The following is a 25,015-nucleotide window of genomic DNA, read 5'->3' as shown; positions in this document are numbered from 1 at the left end:
CCTCCCCCACCCCACTAGGGCAAGATTCTGACAGACATTCAATACGGAAACCGTTACCTTTTATAAACCAAATGGAAGCAAACTGAGCAAAACCAGAATTGCCATTGGACAAATTCAGTTCGGTCCCGCCCGCTTCATTGGCTTCCTTTTCTTTTAACCTCTTTTCTACCCAATTTCGTGGTATAGGATTGGTAGTTACAGTCTTGTCCCATTGCTTCAACTCCCATATGGGAGAGGCGAAGGTCGAGAGCCGTGCGTCCTCCGAAACACAACCCAGCCATGCCACACTGCTTCTTGACACAATGCCCGCTTAACCCGGAAGCCAACCGCACCAATGTATCGGAGGAAACACTGTGCACTTGGCGACCGTGTCAGCGTGCATTGCACCCGGCCCGTCACAGGAGTCACTAGTGCGCGATGGGACAAGAACATCCCTACCAGCTAAACCCTCCCCTAACCCGGACGACCCTGGGCCAATTGTGCGGCGCCCCATGGTTCTCCCGGTCACAGCCGGCAGCGAGAGCCTGGACTCTAACCAGGAACTCTAGTGGCACAGCTCGCACTGCGTGGCAGTGCCTTAGACCACTTCGCCACTCGGGAGGCCGGCTTCCATTTACTAAATGTTTTGCAACAGAACCGGCGTAATGAATACACCGCGATTTGCCAGAGTTCCCAACCTGGTCTCCTAGACTAGATGTAACATAGTAAACATAAAATTGGGACACTCAAAACTAGCATCATATGTCACATTTGGTGTGGTTACATAAGACAGGTGTACTTTAAGAAAAAATGAAAGTAGGGTGGTTGGTCGAGGTGGATGGGTAGGTGTATAACGGGAACCTCTATTAACCGAAAGTTTGCGTGTTCAAAACTCATCACGAACAATTTTAGCGAATTTGCAACAACTTACTACTTTCTAAGCTACTTTGCAACTACTCAGCATGTTAGCTAACCCTTCCCATAACCCCTAACCTAGCTAACGTTATCAATAACAAATTGGAATTCATAACAATTCATGCGTTTTTCTAAATTCCTAACATATCATACAAAATGGATGGACATCCAGAAATAAATACATACTATACGAAATGTAACATACTATTTGGAGTGTCCCCGATTTACATTTACTATGTTACGTCTTCCATCCCAATATTGACCCAGTTTTCCTGGAACCCTGTGTAATGCATTTTGGTATGTATGCTCTTGGGGAAAATGTTGAAGGTCAAATAAGGTTGGATCCCATTTGGAGATCACAATGTGAAGATCTATGTAAATTATGTAAGAAGCATGTATTCATACTGTATGCATGTTGTATGTACTGTAACTGTGATGACCGGTTATTGAAAGCATTCTTACAAGAGTGTTTAACATAAACAATGTTGGAATTGCTCAGAACTGATCCTTTGTGGGTTGATGTGTGTTAGCAATCACCTGCTGGTTGTCCAAAAATGGTGGCGATTCAACAATTTAATGAACTGAAGTTGGCGGCCGATGTTCTGTAGTCAGAGGCAATAAGATTAGGCTTAGACAGCACCCGCTGATTTTAAGTACACTCTACCATCCGTTGCTCTGGTGTTGCCTAGGGCAAACATGTTCAATATACTATATAATATTCAGTAATAAATCAAGTACAATTGAACAGTTGAATGATTTTTTAATGTTTTGTCTTATTTTTTATCAACACAAAAATAGGTTGCCACTAATACAAAATAGGTTGATGCATCAAATACAAATTCACAAGCTTTCTTGACTTTACCAGTCTTACATTGATAACACCCAGAGAAAGAAACAATCATAGAAACACTACTTTTGCAAGCAGATCTCTGCACTGTTATTGTTCCTATACAACCGCTGAACCATTCCTAAGAAAGATTTCATTTGGCAATATAAAATTGTAAAGGCTATGCATAAGACGCATACATTGAGAGAGACAGACAATGACAGAGAATGAGATGGATGAGTTCAAGCTGGCATATGAACAGCATGACTATCATAACTACTATGGCTCTGTTTCAATGTCTGCAGTAGCACACAACTTCAAATTATGTAAGTATGGACATTGGAAAGTAAGCCTACTACTTGTCTCATTGGTCCGGCTATCTCCGTCTGCGCGGGGAGCTATTCCTGCTCCGTTCCTCGTTTCGCCTGGGTTCTCTGTATCTGTCAGAGTGATGGCGGTTCTCCCTGTTCTCCTTGTCCGCCCGCTCTGCCCTCTCCGCCTGCCGCTCCACCCCGTTCCTGTTCGAGTCCCTGGAGGAATCCATGTCCTTCTCCTTGCGGCTGCTCCTCTCCCGTGACTTTGACCTCTCTTTTTCTCTGTCCCTGCCTCCACTGCTCACTGGTTCCTTCTCTTTCTCAGGGCTACGGTGTCTGACTCGGTCACGGTCGGCCTGGGGGGCTTGGTGTTTCCCATCGTTTCCCTCTCCATCGTCCTTGTTGTGCCTGCGGGCCTCTGGCTGTCTGTCCCCGTCCTCATAGTCTCGGTCTCTGCCAGGCCTGCCACGAGGCAGCTCCTTGTCTTTGTGCCCTCCACGGTCAGCACGGTCGGGTCTCTCATGTGTGGGTGGCGGAGCATCTTCTACTCGATCCCGGTGGCGAGAGGCTTTGTGGCGGTCCTCAGGCCCGGGTCTCCCCCCGCCGCGCTCCGCCTCCTCTTCATCGCTACTGCTGTCATCACGGCGACGGTTTTCGTGTCTCAGACTCCTATTGGGCCGTTCCTCCAGAGGTGACTTCTTCTTTTTGGAAGAAGCCTTGTCCTTGGTCTTCTTGTCTTTGTCGCTCTTCTTCTTTTTGCTCTGGCCTTTGCTCTTTTTACGCCTCGAATCGGAATCTGCCAAACAGTACATTTGTCTTAGAAACTAAATATATCCAGACTTTGAATCAAAATCTATTAAACATGAGTAAAGAGCCTAAATACATCCAGAAGCATGCACACAACATGCCAGTTTGCCAGCCCATAGAGGGGCACATTCTCTATGCTGTGTATAAATAAATAAAAAAATCTGTCAGTTTTGCCATTCCATACGAGTGGTCTGAGCTATGCCATGTGATGGGAGTTTGAGGGGGGCTTAGGTGTGTCCTAAATGGCACCCTATTTCCTATATAGTGCACTACTTTTGACCAGAGCCTTCTAGGGAATAGGGTGCCATTTGGGATGCAGCCTGTGTGCAGATGATGTGTGGTGATGACAGACTGTGCTTTTGGCCAGTGCATGTTAACATGTCACTCTGCCCTACAGAGAGCAGGCCAGGGGCACCCAACACCACACTAGTCAAACAGTCACTAGACCGCCAGAGTACAAAACTGTGTGTGTGTGTGTGTGTGTGTGTGTGTGTGTGTGTGTGTGTGTGTGTGTGTGTACGTGTACCACTGCCGGGACTGACGGACTGTCTTTGCGTGCATGTGTTACATAGAGATTTGTATACATATACACACAGGCTGAATGGTAAATAGCCACATCAACATCACAGCCGAGAAACACCTCTAAGACCTCACACAGGCTTGATGTTCAGGACAATTTACTGAGAACCAACTGAAGCTCAGAGGTATTGGACATTTCAGTGAACAGAGGTCATTTTGTCGCTATTGATTTGAAAGCAGTGATTATGTAGAGGACATCTGTTTCACCAGGACAATCACTGCTCTCTTGTTAAATAGGATATTTAAAATTGATCCCTGAAATATACATGTTTTCTTAAATTGAAAAAGTGAATACAGACTGGTCCTTGGTTGGCAGTAGTTGCATTTCATCAGCATGGGACTGACACAAAAAGCCATCTTAATGTCCCTGATGCCACGATTAACACGATGTAGCCTAAACACTCCCATAAGTTGCTTTGGATAAAAACCAACACTAAATGGCAAATATTATTACCATATAATGTGACATGAGGGACAGGCCTTTTCTAGGGAAATAGTGATGTGATTCAAAACAGACAAGTTTCATGTCAATAGAGCTGGCCAATTAAAATAATTAGCATGCTGAGTTAGAGGGCTAAGTACAACACTGACATTCCTCAAGGTGAGGCATGCAATGACTCATGACGCAGGCTGACACACAGAGACACACACAGAGACACACACAGAGACACAAACACACACAGAGCAGAGTTGGCCACCCTCACAGTAGGGACAAGGAAAGAAGGGTACAACCATAGAAACAGAATTACTAATTTTACAGGCACCACCACCTCTCCGGACACAACACAGGCATTAGAATTAGGTGAAGGTTGAGGACAGACAGTTAAAGGACTAGCACTTTTAATTCGTCTAAGAAAATATTCAGACTGCTGGTTAAAAGAGAGCTGGGTTGAAAGTTGATTGCAATGATGTCCTTTCAACTACCTAAGTCTAAGTGTAACAATAAAAAAATTAAAGTGAGGGTGGCCTGGTCCCAGATTGTTTAAAGTGCTGTTTGTGCCACCAATGACCAAAGTAGAAATAACAAACAGATCTGGGACCAGGCTATAATAAGGGACTATCAGGGTGGTAAAGCTACTCTGTACCTGAGCTGTTGCTGGACGAGTCAGAGTCAGTGGAAGAGTCAGAGCTGTCACTGTCACTGTCTGAGGAGGACGAGTCAGAGGAGGAAGAGGACGAGTCGGAGTCTGACGACTCCACGTCCTGGTTCTGGGTCATGATTATCTTGGGGGCGTTCTTCAGATGCTCACGGAGCTCATCCCTATGGGAGGGAGGGAGAGTGGGTAGAGCGAGGGAGAAGGAGAGAGAATGAGAAGGGGAAAGAGAGCAAGAGAGAGAGAGATGGAGAAAGAATAAATTATGACACACCCCCTGTATATAGCCTTGTTATTGTGTTACTTTTATTTGGACCTTTTTTTTTAGTCTACTTGGTAAATATTTTCTTCTTCTTGAACTGCACTGTTGGTTAAGGGCTTGTAAGTAAGCATTTCACGTCTATACTTGATGTATTCGGCACATGTGACAAATAAAGTTTGATTTGGCAGGAGATCACAGCAGGATGGTGACGGAATACCCCAACCTGTTATATTACAATGTGTTCCTGTGTGTCTCTGCAGGTAAAGGCAGCAGCAATGCGAAGGTTGTGGGTTAACAAATCACAAACACATACATAAAACGTATATGCAATCTCATTGTGCTGTTGCTTTGGATGAAAGTGGCACGTATTATGATTATATTATTAGAATGTAGACACTAACGTAAGTCCACCCAGGCCAATGGAGGTGAAGAAATTGATGGCGAATCGGGTGTTCCTGGGGTTGTCACGAGGGAAGAGACCCTCGAAGAAGGGCTGCAACGTCCTGGAAGATACAAAAAAGATTGGATGAGACAATCCCATGCATCAAAACGTGACAATTAAATGTATTTAAATTCAATTTAATTTATCCCCTCAAGAGAATAGCAGAGCCAGATTACAAGTATCAACATCCTCAAGTGACATATTAGTTGACAGTGGAGGGGGAGAAGATTAGATTGACGTACATATCCTTGAGTCGTTCATTGAGCCTGGGCAGACCCATGTAGGCACAGAGCTCCTGGAACAAGATCTTGACGAAGATTCGACTGGATGACGTGGTGGTGTCCTCACTGACTTTAATACATTCCAGCACCTGAGAGAGAAATACACAAACACGCAGTGTAACTAGATTAGTAGCTGTTGAAGGGCACTCAAATCACCAACTACGTTGCCTTAATGCCCAGCGTTAGATGAATCGATCAATAAGATTTAAAGCCATATTGATGCTGTAATACATTATGTCACGAACCCATGTGCGTAGTAACGGCAGAGTCAGCACAAGGTTTTAGGTTAGAGATGTTGAGTTACTGTAGACAAAATGGCACCCTAATTCCCATGTAGTGCACTAATTTCAACCAGGGCCCATAGGGCACAGTCAAAAGAAGTGCACTATATAGAGAATAGGGTGCCAATTGAGACTCAACCCTAGAGAGCTACAATACATACACTCCACGGGACAGAGTCAGTGTACAGGAGATGAGCAAACATCCTGGCAACGTTTCTCAGTTTATTGGTCTCTAGGCGATGGATGGTTTCATACTGCTCCATGAAGATGGCCTCAAAACTCTCCATATAGTCCTTCTTCAGCAGACAAAACCTCTGAGAAATTAACAGAGTTCACAATGTTAGTTGAGAGTAGAATATAGTTGATCTTAACGCAGTGCTCTTGAATGTGAGACAAATTCCTGTAAAAAGCCAAATGAATGAACTCCACTGTAGTAAACTACAAGGCTTATCAACAAATGTAATTTCAAGGGTGATGAAATTCCAACTTACAGCATGCAACATAACAGACCAAGTTAATGAAAATTGTCTCAGGAAAATGATGAAATATATATTTTGGTTATATTTAAATTAAAGAATATATAAATATATATTATTTGGTCTTCTTACCCCTGCTAGAAGACCAAAGAACTTCTCGTAGGTCCTCTGTTGGGCACAGCAGTCTAGAATCATGTTGCACAGCTCTTTCTGTTGGGAAAAGGCAGATACAAAAATAGCTTTAATCACTGGAACATGGACACAGAGGGGATGCTGAGACTTGGCCAAACCAGGAAGGACTGCACCTATGGGGGATATAAAAAGACCCATCTGTTACATCCTCCTGCAGCCAGCGAGAAGCCGGTCCTAAATGGGACCCTATTCTCTACATAGTATACTACTTTGACGTGGCCCAGGTGAAAAGTAGTGCACTACATAGGGAACAGGGTGCCATTTTGGACATAACCATTCTGTGTCCTCTCATCCTCCAACCAATATCCCAGCCAAGCAGATTATTGATTTAAAAATACTATATTTTCATTGAGGAGGCCAGCCTTGGGCAACCATGGGCTGTGGTGTGATCAATCTTGAAATGAACGTCCTGGACAGGCCATGACCTGGCAGGGGCTGGCACCAAATTACACTGGTGGTGAGGAGAGATAGGAGAATCATGTTTGTGATATGGAGGGAGGAAAAATCGATACAAATTGGACTATTTGCTCATCATGTAAAATCTGAATGATTCCTTGGACTCATACCAAAGAATGCCGAAGTCATGTCAGAAAATGTTTTTCCAGGGTGTGATGTAATATGGAAGACCCGGCAAGCCAGCCTATTCCTTATAATGTAAATTTCAACAGATATAACTTCCATGTATAACTTCAAATTAAAGTAAATCGTTTGCACTCATGACTGCTGGTTTCAATAAAATGTTCAGGTAAGTTACAAGCAAATACTTTATGAATTTATTGTTACAAATCAACTTGCAAGGTTGCTAGCCAACTAGCCTGCTAACATTAGCCCTACCAGCCTGCTAATGTTACGTTAGCACCGAGTCAGCCAGTTGCTATGAATGCCTATCTTACAGCTACATCAAAGTAAATCAAAGTTGTGGAAATATATAACACAATCTAACCAGTTATCAAAAAATGTTAGGTATATGCAGTTATCTTAGCCAGCAAGTTAGCCAGCCAGCTCACATTAGCTCTTTAGCCAACTAGCTATTAGCCTAGCCAACCACCACGGTGTAGGTCGGCAAGCTAAAGCCCAACTACTGGAGACCAGCTAGAACACAACTAAAACATAACCGCAGATTAAAAGAAAAGAGAGAGCAGAGACTTACAGACGGACGGCTGGGGCCCAGCCAAAGGTAACACACTTTTAAATGAGTCCAGGCTGAGTTAGCTACCAAAGCGAGGGGGAGGCAGGCGCTTCACCGGGCTGAAATCCAAATTTGATAGTTTACAGATGTCAGTCAGCTAGCGAGGTAGCACTAAGCCAAGGTAGAAAAAGTTACAAAACTCCCCAAAAGCACCAGAGCCTGCCGTACTAAAGGGTTCCCACTAGAGAACACAAAATATGTGAATAGCATGAGGTGTAGCTATCGTAAACCAGCTTGAACTAGCTACCGAGCTAGCATACGAACTTGGCAGCCAGAGTAGAGTAGATCCTTCATGACGCTGACAAATAGTGCATTGTGGGGAGTTTAGAAGTATTCCGGAATTAAGTTAATAAATATGTAATAACCTTGAAACATAAAATATTGTACTTATAGGTAACCAGATTGAGACTACAATTAACGAACTTGGTAGCCAGAGTAGAGTAGATCCTTCATGACGCTGACAAATAGTGCATTGTGGGGAGTTTAGAAGTATTCCGGAATTAAGTTAATAAATATGTAATAACCTTGAAACATAAAATATTATACTTATAGGTAACCAGATTGAGACTACAATTACTAAATCTTTGACTACACTGAGTTACATTGGTGAGGAAAAACTCATGCTTCCTAGCATTTAACTTATCATGTGGGCTAAAACATGAATGATTCATGTGTGAACACATTTAAATTCATTGAGAAAGTAAAGGTGTGAGAGAAACTTCTCAGCATGTAGCCTAGCTAGCTGACAGACTGAACAACTCATTTAACATCTCTGCACAGTTATGAAAATAATGATGGTTATGACTGAGGCTAGAAGCTGTATGGTTTGTTATTGAGAGGCACGTCTGTCTGGTAACGGGTCTCTCTGCCACAGACGAAAAAGCCCTGGCAGCAGACAGCAGCAGGAGGCTGTGTTATGTTGTGTGATACTGAGATTGGAAAGTGTGATGTTCACACAGTGTGCCTGATTCTCTGCCTGGCATGGCAACACGATGGGAATGCAATGAGACTGCTGTCTGTCCCCCATCTCATCTCAGAACCCCTTCCATCCTGAGGACACTCAGGGTACCTCCCAAATGGCACCCTATTCCCTAATAGCGCACTACTTTGACCAGAGACACAAGTAGTGCTCTCTATAAGGAATAGGGTGCCATTTGGGATGCATCTACCAAAAGCATGTCCCCCATGCTCGTCGCCCATTCCAAAATCATAGGCATGAATATGGAGTTGGTCGCCCCTTTGCTGCTATAACAGTCTCCACTCATCTGGGAAAGCTTTCCACTAGATGTTGGAACACTAGATGTTCAGTCAGAAGAGCATGGCTCGCAGTCGGCGTCCCAATTAATCCCAAAGGTGTTTGATGGGGTTGAGGTCAGGGCTCTGTGCAGGCCAGTCAAATTGTTCCACACCAATCTCGACAAACCATTTCTATATGGACCTTGTTTGTGCACGGGGGCATTGTCATTGTATGCGTCTTGCGGTTATCATTTCAACAGGAAAGGGCCTTTCCCAAACTGTTGCCACAATCTTGGAAGCACAGAATCGTCTAGAATATCATTTTATGCTGTAACGTTAACTTCTTTGGGATAGGGGGCAGCATTTTCACGTTTGGATGAAAAGCGTGCCCAGAGTAAACTGCCTGCTACCCAGGCCCAGTTGCTAATATATGCATATTATTAGTAGATTTGGATAGAAACCACTCTGAAGTCTCTAAAACTGTTTGAATCATGTCTGTGACTATAACAGAACTTATTTGGCAGGCGAAACCCAGAGGACAAACCATTCAGAATTTGTTTTGAGGTCACTCTTTTCAATGGGTTTTCATTGGGAATCCAGATTTCTAAGGGACCTTCTTGCAGTTCCTATCACTTCCACTGGATGTCAACAGTCTTTAGAAATTGGTTGAGGTTTTTCCTTTGAGAAATGAAGAAGTAGCCATGTTCAGAATGAGGCTCGAGTGAAGTGTACGGTTTGTTAGAGGCGAGTGACCTGAAAGCATGCTACACATTGTTTTCCTCCGGTATTGAACACAGATCATCCCGTCTTCAATTTTATTGATTGTTTACGTTACAAAATACCTAAAGTTGTATTACAAAAGTATTTTGAAATTTTTGGACAAAGCTTACAGGTAACTTTTGTAGTCATGTTGAGCGAGTTGGAACCGGTGTTTTTCTGGATCATACGCGCCAAATAAATGGACATTTATCGACGGAATTAATCGAACAAAAGGACCATTTGTGATGTTTATGGGACATATTGGAGTGCCAACAGAAGAAGCTCGTCAAAGGTAAGGCATGAATTATATCTTTATTTCTGCGTTTTGTGTCGCGCCTGGAGGGTTGAAATATTATGGTCTGTGATTGTTTGCTTGGATGCTATCCTCAGATAATAGCATTGTATGCTTCCGCCGTAAAGCATTTTTGAAATCTGACACGTTGGCTGGATACACAACAAGTGTAGCTTTAATTTGGTATATTGAATGTGTGATTTCATGAAAGTAAAATTTTTATACTAATATATTTGAATTTGACACATTTTCACTGGATGTTGGCCAGTTGGGACGCTACCGTCCCACATATCCTCAGAGAGGTTAAGATATCCTAACTAAGATGTCCTAACTAAGGGGCCTAGCCCAAACGGTGACATTTGGCACTATGCAGTCGGGCAGGTAGCGTTCTCCTGGCATCCACCAAACCCAGATCCACCAAACCCAGATGGTGACGTGTGATTCATGACTCCAGAAAACAGTTTCCACTGCTAGGCTTGTGTGCAGCTGCTCAGCCATGGAAACCCATTTCATGAAGCTCCCGACGAACAGTTATTGGGCTGACATTGCTTCCAGAGGCAGTTTGGAACTCAGTAGTGAGTAATGCAACCGAGGACAGACAATTTTTACGCGCTACATGCTTCAGCGGTCCTGTTCTGTGAGCTTGTGTGGCCTACCACTTCGCGGCTGAGCCGTTGTTGCTCCTAGACGTTTCCACTTCACAATAACCGCACTTGACCGGGGCAGCTCTAGCAGTGCAGAAATTTGACATACTGACTTGTTGGAAAGGTGGCAATCTATGACGGTGCCATGTTGAAAGTCACTGAGGTCTTCAGTAATGCTATTCTACTGCCAATGTTTGTCTATGGAGATTGCATGGCTGTGTGCTCGATTTTATACATCTCTCAGCAACGGGTGTGGCTGAAATAGCCGAATCCACTAAATTTCAAGGGGCGTTCACATACTTTTGAATATATATAGTGTATCAGCCAGGGCCCATACAGGGCCAGCAAAGTCAATGCATAGAAATGACCAACTGGAACAGTGACAATCTTCTACTGAAATATCCAATCACAACATCAACACTCTGGCTGTGTCTGAAATGGCACACTATTCCCTATATAGTGCACTAATGTCAGCTGGTAGACATCATGGAACACAGCAGCAATACAACTCTACCAACTAGAGGTCGACCGATTATGATTTTTCAACGCCGATACCGATACAGATACAGATTATTGGAGGACCAAAAAAAGCCAATATTAATCGGCCGATTTTTTAATATTTATTTGTAATAACGACAATTACAACAATACTGAATGAACACTTTTATTTTAACTTAATATAATACATCAATAAAATCAATTTAGCCTTAAATAAATAAGGAAACATGTTCAATTTGGTTTAAATAATGCAAAAACAAAGTGTTGGAGAAGAAAGTAAAAGTGCAATATGTGCCATGTAAAAAAGCTAACATTTAAGTTCCTTGCTCAGAACATGAGAACATATGAAAGCTGGTGGTTCCTTTTAACATGAGTCTTCAATATTCCCAGGTAAGAAGTTTTAGGTTGTAGTTATTATAGGAATTATAGGACTATTTCTCTCTATACGATTTGTATTTCATATACCTTTGACTATTGGATGTTCTTATAGGCACTTTAGTATTGCCAGTGTAACAGTATAGCTTCCGTCCCTCTCCTCGCTCCTACCTGGGCTCGAACCAGGAACACATCGACAACAGTCACCCTCGAAGCAGCGTTACCCAAGCAGAGCAAGGGGAACAACTACTCCAAGTCTCAGAACGAGTGACGTTTGAAACGCTATTAGCGCGCACCCCGCTAACTAGCTAGCCATTTCAAATCGGTTACACCAGCCTAATCTCGGGAGTTGATAGGCTTGAAGTCATAAACAGCGCAATAGCTGCTGGCAAACGCACGAAAGTGCTGTTTGAATGAATGCTTACGAGCCTGCTGCTGCCTACCATCTCTCAGTCAGACTTCTCTATCAAATCATAAACTTAATTATAACTTAATAAGACACAGAAATACGAGCCTTTGGTCATTAAAATGGTAGAATCCGGAAACTATCATTTCGAAAAAACAAAACATTTATTCTTTCAGTGAAATACGGAAACGTTCCGTATTTTATCTAACGGATGGCATCCCTAAGTCTAAATATTGCTGTTACATTGTACAACCTTCAATGTTGTCATAATTATGTACAATTAATTACGGCCTTTGTTAGGAATAAATGGACTTCACACAGTTCGCAATGAGCCAGGCGGCACAAACTGCTGCATATACCCTGACTGCTTGCACCGAACGCAAGAGAAGTGACACAACTTCCCTAATTATAAGAAATACATGTTAGCAGGCAATATTAACTAAATATGCAGGTTTAAAAATATATACTTGTGTATTGATTTTAAAGAAAGGCATTGATGTTTATGGTTAGGTACATTGGTGCAACGACAGTGCTTTTTTCGCAAATGAGCTTGTTAAATCATCACCGTTTGTCGAAGTAGGCGCATCGATTATATGCAAAGCAGGACACGCTAGATAAACTAGTAATATCATCAACCATGTGTAGTTAACCTGTTTGGATAGGGGGCAGCATTTTCACTTTTGCATGAAATGCGTGCCCAGAGTAAACTGCCTGCTACTCTGTCCCAGATGCGAATATATGCATATTATTAGTAGTATTGGATAAAATGCGCGCTCCCGACAGAGTTAGCTCTCGTTCCAATGCTTTGCTACAGATGATGGAATTCTCCGGTTGGAACATTATTGATGATTTATGTTAAAAACATCCTAAAGATTAATTCCATACATCGTTTGATATGTTTCTACGACCTGTAACGGAACTTTGAGTTTTTGTCTGGACCTAGTGCTCATGAAGATGGATTACTGGGCTGAACACAATAATAACTAGTGGCTATTTGGACATAAATGATGGACTTTATGGAACAAATCAGTCATTTATTGTCGAACTGGGATTCCTGGGAGTTCATTCTGTTGAAGATCATCAAAGGTAAGTGAATATTTATCATGTTATTTCTAACTTCTGTTGACGCCAACATGGCGGAAATTTCTTTGGTTCGATTGGGCTCTGAGCGCGGTACTCAGATGATGCTTTTTCCAATTATTATTTAAAAAAAATAATAATCTGACACAGCGGTTGCATTAACTTCTCTAGGATAGGGGGCAGCATTTTCACTTTTGGATAAATAGCGTGCCCAATTTCAACTTCCTTCTACTCATCCCCAGAATATAAGATATGCATATTATTAGTAGATTTGGATAGAAAACACTGAAGTCCCCAAAACTGTTTGAATCATGTCTGTGAGTATAACAGAACTTATGTAGCAGGCAAAACCCCGAGGACTAACCATTCAGATTTTTTTTTTTTGAGGTCACTGTCTGTTCAATAAGTTTTCATTGGGATACTAGATTTCTAATCAACCTGTTTGCAGTTCCTACCGCTTCCACTGGATGTCACCAGTCTTTGGAAATTGGTTGAGGTTATTCCTTTGTGCAATGAAGAAGTACGGCCATCTGGAATCAGTGTAACGTTATGTGTACTGTTTGAGAGTTGCGCAAGACTAGAAAAGTAGCGTTAGTTTGTTGTCCTCCTGTATTGAAAACAGATAAACCCGTCTTCAATTTGATCGATTGTTAACGTTTAAAAATACCTAAAGTTGTATTACAAAAGTGGTTTGAAATGTTTTGGCAAAGTTTAGAGGTCATTTTTGAGATATTTTGTAGTGACGTTGCGCAAATTGGAAGCTGTTTTTTTTTCTGGATCAAACTCGCCAAATAAATGGACATTTTGGATATATATGGACGGTATTAATCGAACAAAAAGGACCATTTGTGATGTTTATGGGACATATTGGAGTGCCAACAAAAGAAGCTCGTCAAAGGTAAGGCATGATTTATATTTTATTTCTGCGTTTTGTGTTGCGCCTGCAGGGTTGAAATATGCTACACTCTGTTTGTTTACTGTTGTGCTATCATCAGATAATAGCATCTTACGTTTTCGCCGAAAAGCCTTTTTAAAATCTGACATGTTGGCTTCACAACGAGTGTAGCTTTAATTTGGTATCTTACATAAGTGATTTAATGAAAGTTTGATTTTATATAATTTTTTAAAATTTTATTTGGCGCTCTGCATTTTCCTTGGCTATTGGCCAAGTGGGACGCAAGCGTCCCGCCTATCCCAGAGAGGTTTAAAGGAGAAGTCTATCTTTAATTCTGTGAATAACACTTGTATCTTTTATCGATGTTTATTATGAGTATTTCTGTGGCTATCTGCAAGATCATCGGATGTTTTGGAATCAAAACATTACTGCACGTAACGCGCCAATGTAAACTGAGATTTTTGGATATAAATATGCACATTATCGAACAAAACATACATGTCTTGTGTAACACGATGTCCTATGAGTGTCATCTGATGAAGATCATCAAAGGTTAGTGATTCATTTTATCTATATTTCTGCTTTTTGTGACTCCTATCTTTGGCTGGAAAATGGCTGGGTGTTTTTTTGACTTGGCTCTGAACTAACATAATCATATGTTGTACTTTCGCTGTAAAGCCTTTTTGAAATCGGACACGACAGGTTAATGTGTGAAAGTTACATATTTCAAAAAAATATTTTTGAATTTCCCGCGCTGCCTTTTCAGCGGAATGTTGTCGAGGTGTTCCGCAAGCGGAACACCTGCGCTAGAAAGGTTAACTAGTGATTATGTTAAGATTGATTGTTTTTTGTAAGATAAGTTTAATGCTAGCTAGCAACTTACCTTGGCTTCTTGCTGCCCTCGCGTAACAGGTAGTCAGCCTAACACGCAGGTTCCCCGTGGAGTGCAATGAAAGGCAGATTGTTAGGACTAGTAACCGGAAGATTACAAAAACGAATCCCCGAGCTGGCAAGGTAAAAATCTGTCGTTCTGACCCTGAACAAGGCAGTTAACCCACCGTTCCTAGGCCGTCATTGAAAATAAGAATGTGTTCTTAACTTCTTGGAACTATAGGGGGTGCTGTTCCGCATTAGCATATTTTGGTCTCCAAATTAAACTGCCTCGTGCTAAATTCTTGATCGTACAATATGCATATTATTGTTATTATTGGATAGAAAACACTTTCTAGTTTCTATAGCCGTTGGAATTTTGTCTCTGAGTGGTACAGAACTATATCTACAGCACTTTTCATGACAGGGGTCAGATTTCAGAAATTTTTACCCCTGATCTGGAGTCTGTTTTTAAGGTGACAGTGAATGCTATGAAGAAACCGACACTGCCTACGTCTTCCTCTGGGTGTCTGTATGTCATCACGTTTTGAATGGAATCGATTGCACAATCACAGCCACTATAAAAGAACAAAACGTAGAGGTACCTCCCTTTCTCGTCGCGCGCCTGAAGCGTGAAGGACATCGGACTTGCCTCATTCCAAATCGTTGTCTAACCAGCAATATTTCTCTGGTCATGTTTTTACTCGTTATAGTTGTTAAAAACATCATAATGTAGTTAATTTGAACCGTTTTATAGCAATTTATATCCGTTTAGTGCGATTCTGAGGAATTTATTTGTCGTGCACTTTCTAGCTTTGGGAACGTTTCGGGGTCTCGGTCGTTGTTAGTGGACATTTCGAAGGACAGAGGACATCTATCGACCAAAAGAAGATTACAACATAGAAAGGATACATTGCCCAAGAATCTGATGGAAGAACAGCTCAAAGTAAGCAATATTTAATATGATAAATCGTTGTTCTGTCGAAATATTTTAAACGCATATTTCGCCATTTTGTTTGTTATCGCGTCACTTGGCGAACCCTGTATTGAAAAGTAAGGATAATTTTAAAAATGTAAGTCAGCGGTTGCATTAAGAACTAATTTGTCTTTCGATTCCTGTCAACCCTGTATTTTTTTGTCAAGTATATGATTAGCTTTCAATTAAACTAGATCACTCTGAAAGATGACGTCAGACATTTTGAGGCTTGATTTCCTAGTATTTTCATTGTGTAACCACGGTTTTGTATGGCTAAATATGCACCTTTTCGAACAAACTGTATATGTATGTTGTAAAATGATGTTACAGGAGTGTCATCGGAAGAATTCTGAGAAGGTTAGTGAAAAAATTAATATATTTTGGCGGTGATTACGTTATAGCGCTCTTTGGCTGGAATCGATGCTCTGGTAACGTTTTCACATGTGGTATGCTAACTTATCGATTTATTGTGTTTTCGCTGTAAAACGCTTAGAAAATCTGAAATATTGTCTGGAATCACAAGATCTGGGTCTTTCCATTGCTATGCTTTGTCTATTCTTATGAAATGTTTTATTAAGAGTAAATTGGTCATACACGTTGCTCTCTATAGTAATTCTAGTCGTCTTGTGATGGTCGGTGCAATTGTAAACTGTGATTTCTACCTGAAATATGCACTTTTTTCTAACAAAACCTATCCTATACCATAAATATGTTATCAGACTGTCATCTGATGAGGTTTTTTATAGGTTATTGGCTATCAATATCTTAGTTTAGCCGAATTGGTGATAGCTACTGGTGGAGAGAAAAAATGGTGGACAAAGAAATTGTGTATTTTGCTAACGTGTTTAGCTAATAGATTTACATATTTTGTCTTCCCTGTAAAACATTTTAAAAATCTGAAATGGTGGCTTTATTCACAAGATCTGTATCTTTCATCTGGTGTCTTGGACTTGTGATTTAATGATATTTAGATGCTACTATCTACTTGTGAAGCTATGCTAGCTATGCTAATCAGTGTGTGGGGGGATGGGGGGTGATCCCGGACCCGGGGTAGAGGCTCGTTAGAGGTTAACTGACTTGCCTAGTTAAATAAAGGTGTAAATAAAAAAATATGCAAATCGGTGTCCAAAAATACAGATTACCGATTGTTATGAAAACTTGAAATCGGCCCTAATTAATCGGCCATTCCGATTAATCGGTCGACCTCTACTACCAACACTTTAAAACTAGTGGTTCAGGTACAGTTGAAGTTGGAAGATTACATACACCTTAGCCAAATACATTTTAACTCAGTTTTTCACAATTCCTTACATTTAATCCTAGTAAACATTCCCTGTCTTAGGTCAGTTAGGATCACCACTTTATTTTAAGAATGTGAAATGTCAGAATAATAGTAGAGAGAATGATATATTTCAGCTTTTATTTCTTTCATCACATTCCCAGTGGGTCAGAAGTTTGCATACACTCAATTAGTATTTGGTAGCATTGCCTTTAAATTGTTTAACTTGGGTCAAACGTTTCCACAAGCTTCCCACAATAAGTTGGGTGAATTATGGCCCATTCCTCCTGACAGCTGGTGTAACTGAGTCAGGTTTGTAGGCCTCCTTGCTCGCACACGCTTTAACAGTTCTGCCCACAAATGTTCTATAGGATGGAGGTCAGGGCTTTGTGATGGCCTCTCCAATACCTTGACTTTGTTGTCCTTAAGCCATTTTGCCACAACTTTGGAAGTATGCTTGGGGTCATTGTCCATTTGGAAGACCCATTTGCGACCAAGCTTTAACTTCCTGACTGATGTCGAGATGTTGCTTCAATACATCCACATCATTTTCCGTCCTCATGATGTCATCTATTTTGTGAAGTGCACCAGTCCCTCCTGCAGCAAAGCACCCCCACAACATGATGCTGCCACCCTCGTGCTTCACGGTTGGGATGGTGTTCTTCGGCTTGCAAGCCTCCCCCTTTATCCTCCAAACATATTGGTGGTCATTATGGCTAACAGTACTATTTTTGATTCATCAGGCCAGGGCACATTTCTCCAAAAAGTACGATCTTTGTCGCCATGTGTAGTTGCAAACCGTAGTCTGGCTTCTTCCTTGCTGAGCAGCCTTTCAGGTTATGTCAATATAGGACTCATTTTTACTGTGGATATATTTACGTTTGTACCCATTCCCTCCAGAATCTTCACAAGGTCCTTTGTTGTTGTTTTGGGATTGATTTGCACTTTTCGCACCAAAGTACGTTCATCTCTAGATGACAGAACGCGTCTCCTTCCTGAGCGGTATGACGGCTGCGTGGTTCCATGGTGTTTATACTTGCGTACTATTTTTTGTACAGATGAACGTGGTACCTTCAGGCGTTTGGAAATTGCTCCCAAGGATGAACCAGACTTGTGGAGGTCTACAAGTGGAGGTCTTTGCTGGTTTCTTTTGATTTTCCCATGATGTCAAGTAAAGAGGCACTGAGTTTGAAGCTAGGCCTTGAAATGCATCCACAGGTACACCTCCAATTGACTCAGAAGCTTCTAAAGCCATGACATAATTTTCCAAGCTGTTGAAAGGCAGTCAACTTAGTGTATTTAAACTTCTGACCCACTGGAATTGTGATACAGTGAATTTTAAGTGAAATAATCTGTCTGTAAACAATTGTTGGAAAAATTACTTGTGTCATGCACAAAGTAGATGTCCTAACTGACTTGCCAAAACCATAGTTTGTTAACAAGAAATGTGTGGAGTGGTTGAAAAACGAGTTTTAATGACTCCAACGTAAGTGTATGTAAACTTCCGACTTCAACTGTAAATTAAGGTTCAGGTAAAGACCAAGGGGATAGATTTGAGACAGAGAGACAGGCCGCTCAGAAGATAATCATTTCCCTTCCTGTTTTAATAGAGCCCTTTTCATTTGATCTCATGTATAAACATAGGCAGTGTTCCTGTGTGTGTCCAGTGAGTTCTGAGAAAAGAACAGGGTTGTGGTCTGCTGTGCAGTGGTTGTGAAGAATCGGGCGACTGTTACTGATTCAGTCATTAGCTTTCCTAATGTGTCTATCCATCACAGCTGGAATATTGAGCAGACCATGAGCTCTAGAGGAGAGCCTGTTCCTCAGGATCCTAGCAGACAGGGAAGGAAATCTCCAGGTCTCAGTTCTTATCCTATCCACTTGGCTGTCAGTCCATGGAAATCTCTAAATGCCTGTGTTCTCATAGAATTACATAGCCTATAGAATATATGTGAATTATAGGATCTCTGTGTGTACCCCTGTCCACCTGGCTGTGGGTGCAGAAACCCACGTCGCTGACACTCCCTGAGTCCGTGCATCTGGGTGAGTATTACTCTGGTATTATTATGCTACTCTAGGCTCCATAGGAAGTGTGAGGATTACATGCATAGACATAGAACCATATAGAAATACACTATATATATTCAAAACTATGTGGACACCACTTCAAATGAGTGGATTAGGCTATTTCAGCCACACCTGTTGCTGACAGATGTATAACAATCGAGCACAGACATGCAATCTCCATAGTCAAACATTGGCAGAAGAATGGCCTTACTGAAGAGCTCAGGTGACTTTCAAAGATGCACCGTCATAGGATGCCACCTTTCCAACAACTCTGTCTGAATAATGACTGCCCTGCTAAAGTTTCCCCCGGTCAACTGTAAGTGCTGTTATTGTGAAGTGGAAACGTCTAGGAGCAACAATGGCTTAGCCACAAAGTGCTGAAGCACGTAAAAATTGTCTGTCCTCGGTTGCAACACTACCTCCCGAGTTCCAAACTGCCTCTGGAAGCAACGTAAGCACAAGAATCGTTTGCTGGGAGCTTCATGAAATGGGTTTCCATGGCCGAGCAGCCGCACACAAGCCTAAGATCACCACGCGCAATGCCAAGCGTCGGCTGGAGTGGTGTAAAGCTTGCCACCATTGGACTCTGGAGCAGTGGAAACGCATTCTCTGGAGTGATGAATCCCACTTCCCCATCTGGCAGTCCGACGTACGAATCTGGATTTGGCGGATGCCAGGAGAACGCTACCTGCCCAAATGCATAGTGCCAACTGTAAAGTTTGGTGGAGGAAGAATAATGGTCTGGGGCTGTTTTTCATGGTTCGGGCTAGGCCCCTTATTTCCAGTGAAGGGAAATCTTAACGCTAAAGCATACAATGACATTCTAGACAATTTTGTGCTTCCAACTTTCTGGGAACAGTTTGGGGAAGGCCCTTTCCTGTTTCAGCATGACAATGCCCCCGTGACCAAAGCGAGGTCCATACAGAAATGGTTTGTCGAGATTAGTGTGGAAGAACTTGACTGGCCTGCACAGAGCCCTGACCTCAACCCCATCGGACACTTTTGGGATGAATTGGAATGCCGACTGAGAGCCAGAGTTAATCGCACAACATCAGTGCCCAACCTCACTAATGCTCATGACTGAATGGCAGCAAGTCCCCGCAGCAACATCTAGTGCAAAACCTTCCCAGACAAGTGGAGGCTGCTATAGCAGCAAAGGGGGACCAACTCCATATTAATTCCCTTGATTTTGGAATGAGATGTTCGACGAGCCGGTGTCCACATACTTTTGGTCATGTAGTGTAGTTCTATGATTACATGCTTTTTCCTTACCATGAAAGCAGTCTAAGGGCAGGGAAAGACATCAATACCTGCGAGCTGAATGGGTATAGTACCCTGGTATGACAATGGTATTACTTTGGGCTGGGCCGTAAAGGAAGCGTGGGGTTTACATGTTTCCCAGCAGCATTAGGCCCACACCCTACACCATTCCTCCGGCAGCACCTGGGGTATCTGTGGCTGTGTGGGTGCAGTGTAGCAGCCTTCACAGGACATAATGTCATGCCATCTCTCTGTGGTCGTCAGGGCCTATAGTCTCAGGAGGGGGATGCAGGCTGGGGCTATATAGGCAGGCTGGGGCTATACAGGCAGGATGGGTGACATTCTCTTCCCTTACAGCATGTACTGTCCTTTCCCATCTGGTGTGTGTGAGAGAGAGGAGCCCAACACTAACCTTTGGCTCAGGGACAAGAAGCTGCAGGCTGAGGAGACCTAGCCTAGGTTGAGGAGCACAGGGAATGTGATTGACACTGACAGAACTACTAGCTCGCTACCCATCAGCAGCTGGAATTCCATATGGAATAATAAAAAGCATTCAACAAGAATAATTTCAGAGCCGTCTCGAATATGAGTCTTGCTTTGCCTTGACTAGCTTGAACACCCAGGGCCACTTCAACACATATGGTGTCATAGACAGTCACATTACTTAGTGTGAAAACCTGAAAGCAGGCAAACAAACAGGCTGTCCTCTGAATGCTCTTAGCACTGGATAGATAGCTTCACGGGCAGACGAAGCCCTTCTATCTCCCCCTCTCCTTTCCTCCTTCCATCCATCTTCCCCCTTCCCCAAAGGACCGCTGCTGTGCTAATGCATCTCCCGCCACCATGGGACAGACATTCCTGTTCTTATAATTATATTTCTATGGGCTTCCCTCTGCCAGAAGGGTCTCACTCCATGCGGCTGCATTACAGGAGGCTGAATACTTAACAAATAATTCCAAGGAGAGAGACAACTTCCAGTAAAAGGTTTGTCAAAGAATTAACCCATATTGAGTCAAGAAATGACTTTGAAAAATAGGAAATAAATATTTCAATCCACATAGGGTTCGGTAAATGAAAGTACATTCCTTCATATGTCCTGGATTCTAAAGATGAAACAACTCCTACACTCTTAAATACAACAGCATATAATTTATAACACCATCCCTAGACAATCTCAGAGGCTCTGCAGCTGAAAGACTGTAAACTAACAACATTGGTGTGCTTAGCTACTACTATGGGTAGTAGCTAAGCATTCCATACGGGTATGAACCAGTAAAATGTAACTTAAAAAAAAAAATATCTAATATTAAAGATCACTGAAATATTGGCTGAGATTTATCTGTCCTGCTTTATCAATCTTTAATTTTTCTAGCAAACCAAACTAGCATGGTGAGTCATGGAGAGGCAAGCAGATGTGCTGTGAATAACGAGAGTGGAACCGACTGATTCATTCTTCACTCTCACTCCCCTTACAGTGATGTGTTCTCTCTCTCTCACTGCTGACAAGGACAATAATCACATTGCCAGACTAGTAGACAGTGATGGTAGCGCTGCTAGCCGTCCACACAGCCCATCTTCTTTATTAAGTCTACTTTACAGTTCACACAATCACACCTCATAGAAATTTATGAATAATAGGCTGTGTGACTGCGTCATATAGGCCAATCCAGCCCCAAGATGTAGCCTAGGGTGTCAAATTTGGGATATCACACCTTATATAAATGAATAAAACTGTGTGAATGTGTCATAATCCTAATATGTTCACATTATCCACACTATTAATATATTATACGAAATCAGACAAATCTAAACTCCTATTAATGTTTCTTGCCTCAGAGGAGACTAATTATCTTAACAGAAATCCATTGGGTAAAATAGATACAGTGCCTTCAAAAAGTATTCACACACATTGACTTATCCAAATGTTGTTGTGTTACAAAGTGGGATGAAAATTGATTTGTCATTTTTAGTTAACAATCTACACAAAATTATTGAATATAAAACACTAATACAGTACTTGATTAGATAAGTATTTAACACCTTGAGTCAATTCATGTTAAAATCACCTTTGGCAGCGATTACAGCTTTCTGGGTAAGGCTAAGAGCTTTGCACACCTTGACTGTACATTATTTGCCCATTCTTTAAAACAATAACTCAAGTTCTGTGTAGTTGCCGTCTTGGTAAGCAACTCTAGTGTATATTCAGCCTTTTGTTTTAGGTAATTGTCCTGCTGAAAGGTGAATTTGTCTCCCGGTGACTGTTGGAAAGCACACAACCAAGTTTTCCCTCTAGATTTTTGCCCTTTGCTTAGCTCTATTCCTTTAATTTTCTATCCTATTTTTTTATCCTTTTATTTTTTATCCTATTTCTTTGTCACATTTTTTTTGCAGTATTACTTTATTGCAAACAGGATAAAACTTGACTCAAGACATGTCAGCTTTAAATTGAATTAATTTGTAAACATTCCTAAAAAGAAAGCCACTGACATTATGGGGTACTGTGTGTAGATCAGTGACACAACATCTAAATTTAATCCATTTGAAATTCAGGCTGTAACACAACAAAATGTGGAAAAGGTCAAGAGGTGTGGGTTTCTGAATACACTATAGATAGATGCTGTGTAGATTAAAGTGTAGTTAAACGGCCAATGGCCTGTGCAGTAATGTAGGCTAATATCTAGTTATGGGAGGATGCTTCACAGGAAAGGCATTTGAACGTAAACTAAAAAATACAAATAAACGTTTAGGCAGAAATGCCTTCTGGAACATGTGCCTTAAACTTGTATGCCATCTGTAAATATGAATACAATTGTTAAATTACCAGCCTAGTTGGTTTAGTCATGGAAAAAGAAAGCATCCGTCCCGCTAGCCATGATTGGCTGAGATAATGGATTGGCTGGACATGCCGAGAGATGAGTTTGGATTGGTCTGCCATGTAGCATGCTTCTGTCTATTTGAGCTTGTCAGTATGTCTAGGTAATCCTTTCTAATGCGGCTTTAAAAAAAAATATATATCACTTAGTAGAACTGCTTAAGTGTTGCTCTCCACTTTCTGGAGGAGTTTTGAAGTCAGTGGAAGGCCTGGTGGAATTAGAGTATGATAGCTAAGGAGATGGAGAAAACACCTGTCTCAGGATTACATCTTCAAACTAAGGGCAACCATGGCATCTGTGAGAGAGGGATATAGCTACATTTTCAAATATTACACGTTTCTAATTCTGTCAGAAAGTCGTTTTCATTTGAAGTTAAAGTGTACTGTTAGCTAGCTATGGCTGGCTCGATCGCTACCTAACATTACGTGTATGATCTGTGTAGTAATATTATTCGTATCTCAGAGCCATTTGCTTTGCTAGTTATAGCCTAATGTTAGCTAGCTAACATTGAACCTGGTTGGTTTGCTACCTGCAGATTCATGCAGGGTAGTAACATTATGAGTTGGGATTATGGTTCGTGGTTTAGCTTGCTACATGTCTTAACTTCTTATGGCTGCAGGGGCAGTATTGAGTAGCTTGGATGAAAGGTGCACAGAGGTGCCCATATTAAACGGCCTGCTCCCCATTCCCAGTTGCTAATATATGCATATTATTATTCATATTGGATAGAAAACACTCTGAAGTTTCTAAAACTGTTTGAATTATGTCTGTGAGTATAACAGAACTCACATGGCAGGCAAAAACCTGAGAAGTTCCACTTCCTGTTTGTATTTTTTCTGGGGGTGATAATTTTCAAACAAGCTCTCATTGAAATCACAGAGAGATATTGATGAGTTGTCACTTCCTACGGCTTCCACTAGATGTCAATAGAACTTTGTCTGAAGAATCTAATGTGAAGGGGGGCCGAAGGAGACAGGAATTAGTGAGCTCTGGCAGGAGGTGATCACGCATTGAACACGCGCGTTCACGTGAGAGTCAGCTCCGTTCCATCGGTCAACTGAAGTCGATGAAATTCTCCGGTTGGAACGTTATTCAAGATGTATGTTAACAACATTCTAAAGATTGATTCAGTACATCGTTTGACATGTTTCTACTGACTGTAATGGAACTTTTGGACATTTCGTCACGTTATAGTGGATGCGCTTTGGGTTTGGCGTTTGGTAAACATGTCCAAAGTAGCTAATTTGACATAAATAACGGACATTAACGGACCTGGGATTCCTAGGACTGCATTCTGATGAATTCATCAAAGGTAAGGAAACATTTATCATGTATTTTCTGGTTTCTGTTGAGTCCAACATGGCGGCTAATTTGGCTATTGTTCTGAGCTCCGTCTCAGATTATTGCATGGTTTATTTTTCCGTAAAGTTTTTTTAAAATCTGACACAGCGGTTGCATTAAGGAGAGGTATATCTATAATTCCATGTGTATAACTTGTATTATCATCTATATTTATGATGAGTATTTCTGTTGAAACGATGTGGCTATGCAGTCACTTGATGTTTTTGCAACTAGTGAATCTAACGCGTCAATGTAAACTCTGATTTTTTTATATAAATATGAACTTAATCAAACAAAACATGCATGTATTGTGTAACATGAAGTCCTATGAGTGTCATCTGATGAAAATAATCAAAGGTTAGTGATTCATTTTATCTCCATTTCTGGTTTTTGTGAAAGCTATCTTTCGCTGGAAAAAATGGCTGTGCTTGTTGTGGTTGTGTGGTGACCTAACAATCGTTTGTAGTGCTTTCGCTGAAAAGCCTATTTGAAATCAGACCCTTTGGTGGGATTAACAACAAGATTAC

The 25,015-nt window shown here is 41.6% G+C and overlaps 1 protein-coding gene across 1 annotated transcript in view; it reads right to left on the bottom strand.

The window, feature by feature from the left end:
• Positions 1 to 1,639: 1,639 nt before the first annotated feature.
• LOC139538882 (pre-mRNA-splicing factor CWC22 homolog) overlaps positions 1,640 to 25,015 on the bottom strand; it is a 60,028-nt gene continuing 36,652 nt past the window's right edge. Inside the window, exons 16-21 of the mRNA XM_071341403.1 lie at positions 6,389 to 6,466; positions 5,942 to 6,094; positions 5,461 to 5,588; positions 5,178 to 5,279; positions 4,506 to 4,681; positions 1,640 to 2,830 (exon numbers count right to left, since the gene is read on the bottom strand). Of these exons, the coding sequence (XP_071197504.1) occupies positions 2,097 to 2,830; positions 4,506 to 4,681; positions 5,178 to 5,279; positions 5,461 to 5,588; positions 5,942 to 6,094; positions 6,389 to 6,466 (1,371 nt within the window). The 3' untranslated portion in view covers positions 1,640 to 2,096. The remainder of the gene's footprint in view (positions 2,831 to 4,505; positions 4,682 to 5,177; positions 5,280 to 5,460; positions 5,589 to 5,941; positions 6,095 to 6,388; positions 6,467 to 25,015) is intronic.

The sequence above is a fragment of the Salvelinus alpinus genome, chromosome 14 (assembly GCF_045679555.1).
Source record: "Salvelinus alpinus chromosome 14, SLU_Salpinus.1, whole genome shotgun sequence".
Classification (NCBI taxonomy): Eukaryota; Metazoa; Chordata; class Actinopteri; order Salmoniformes; family Salmonidae; genus Salvelinus; species Salvelinus alpinus.
This window is presented reverse-complemented; position numbering and strand designations above follow the sequence as displayed.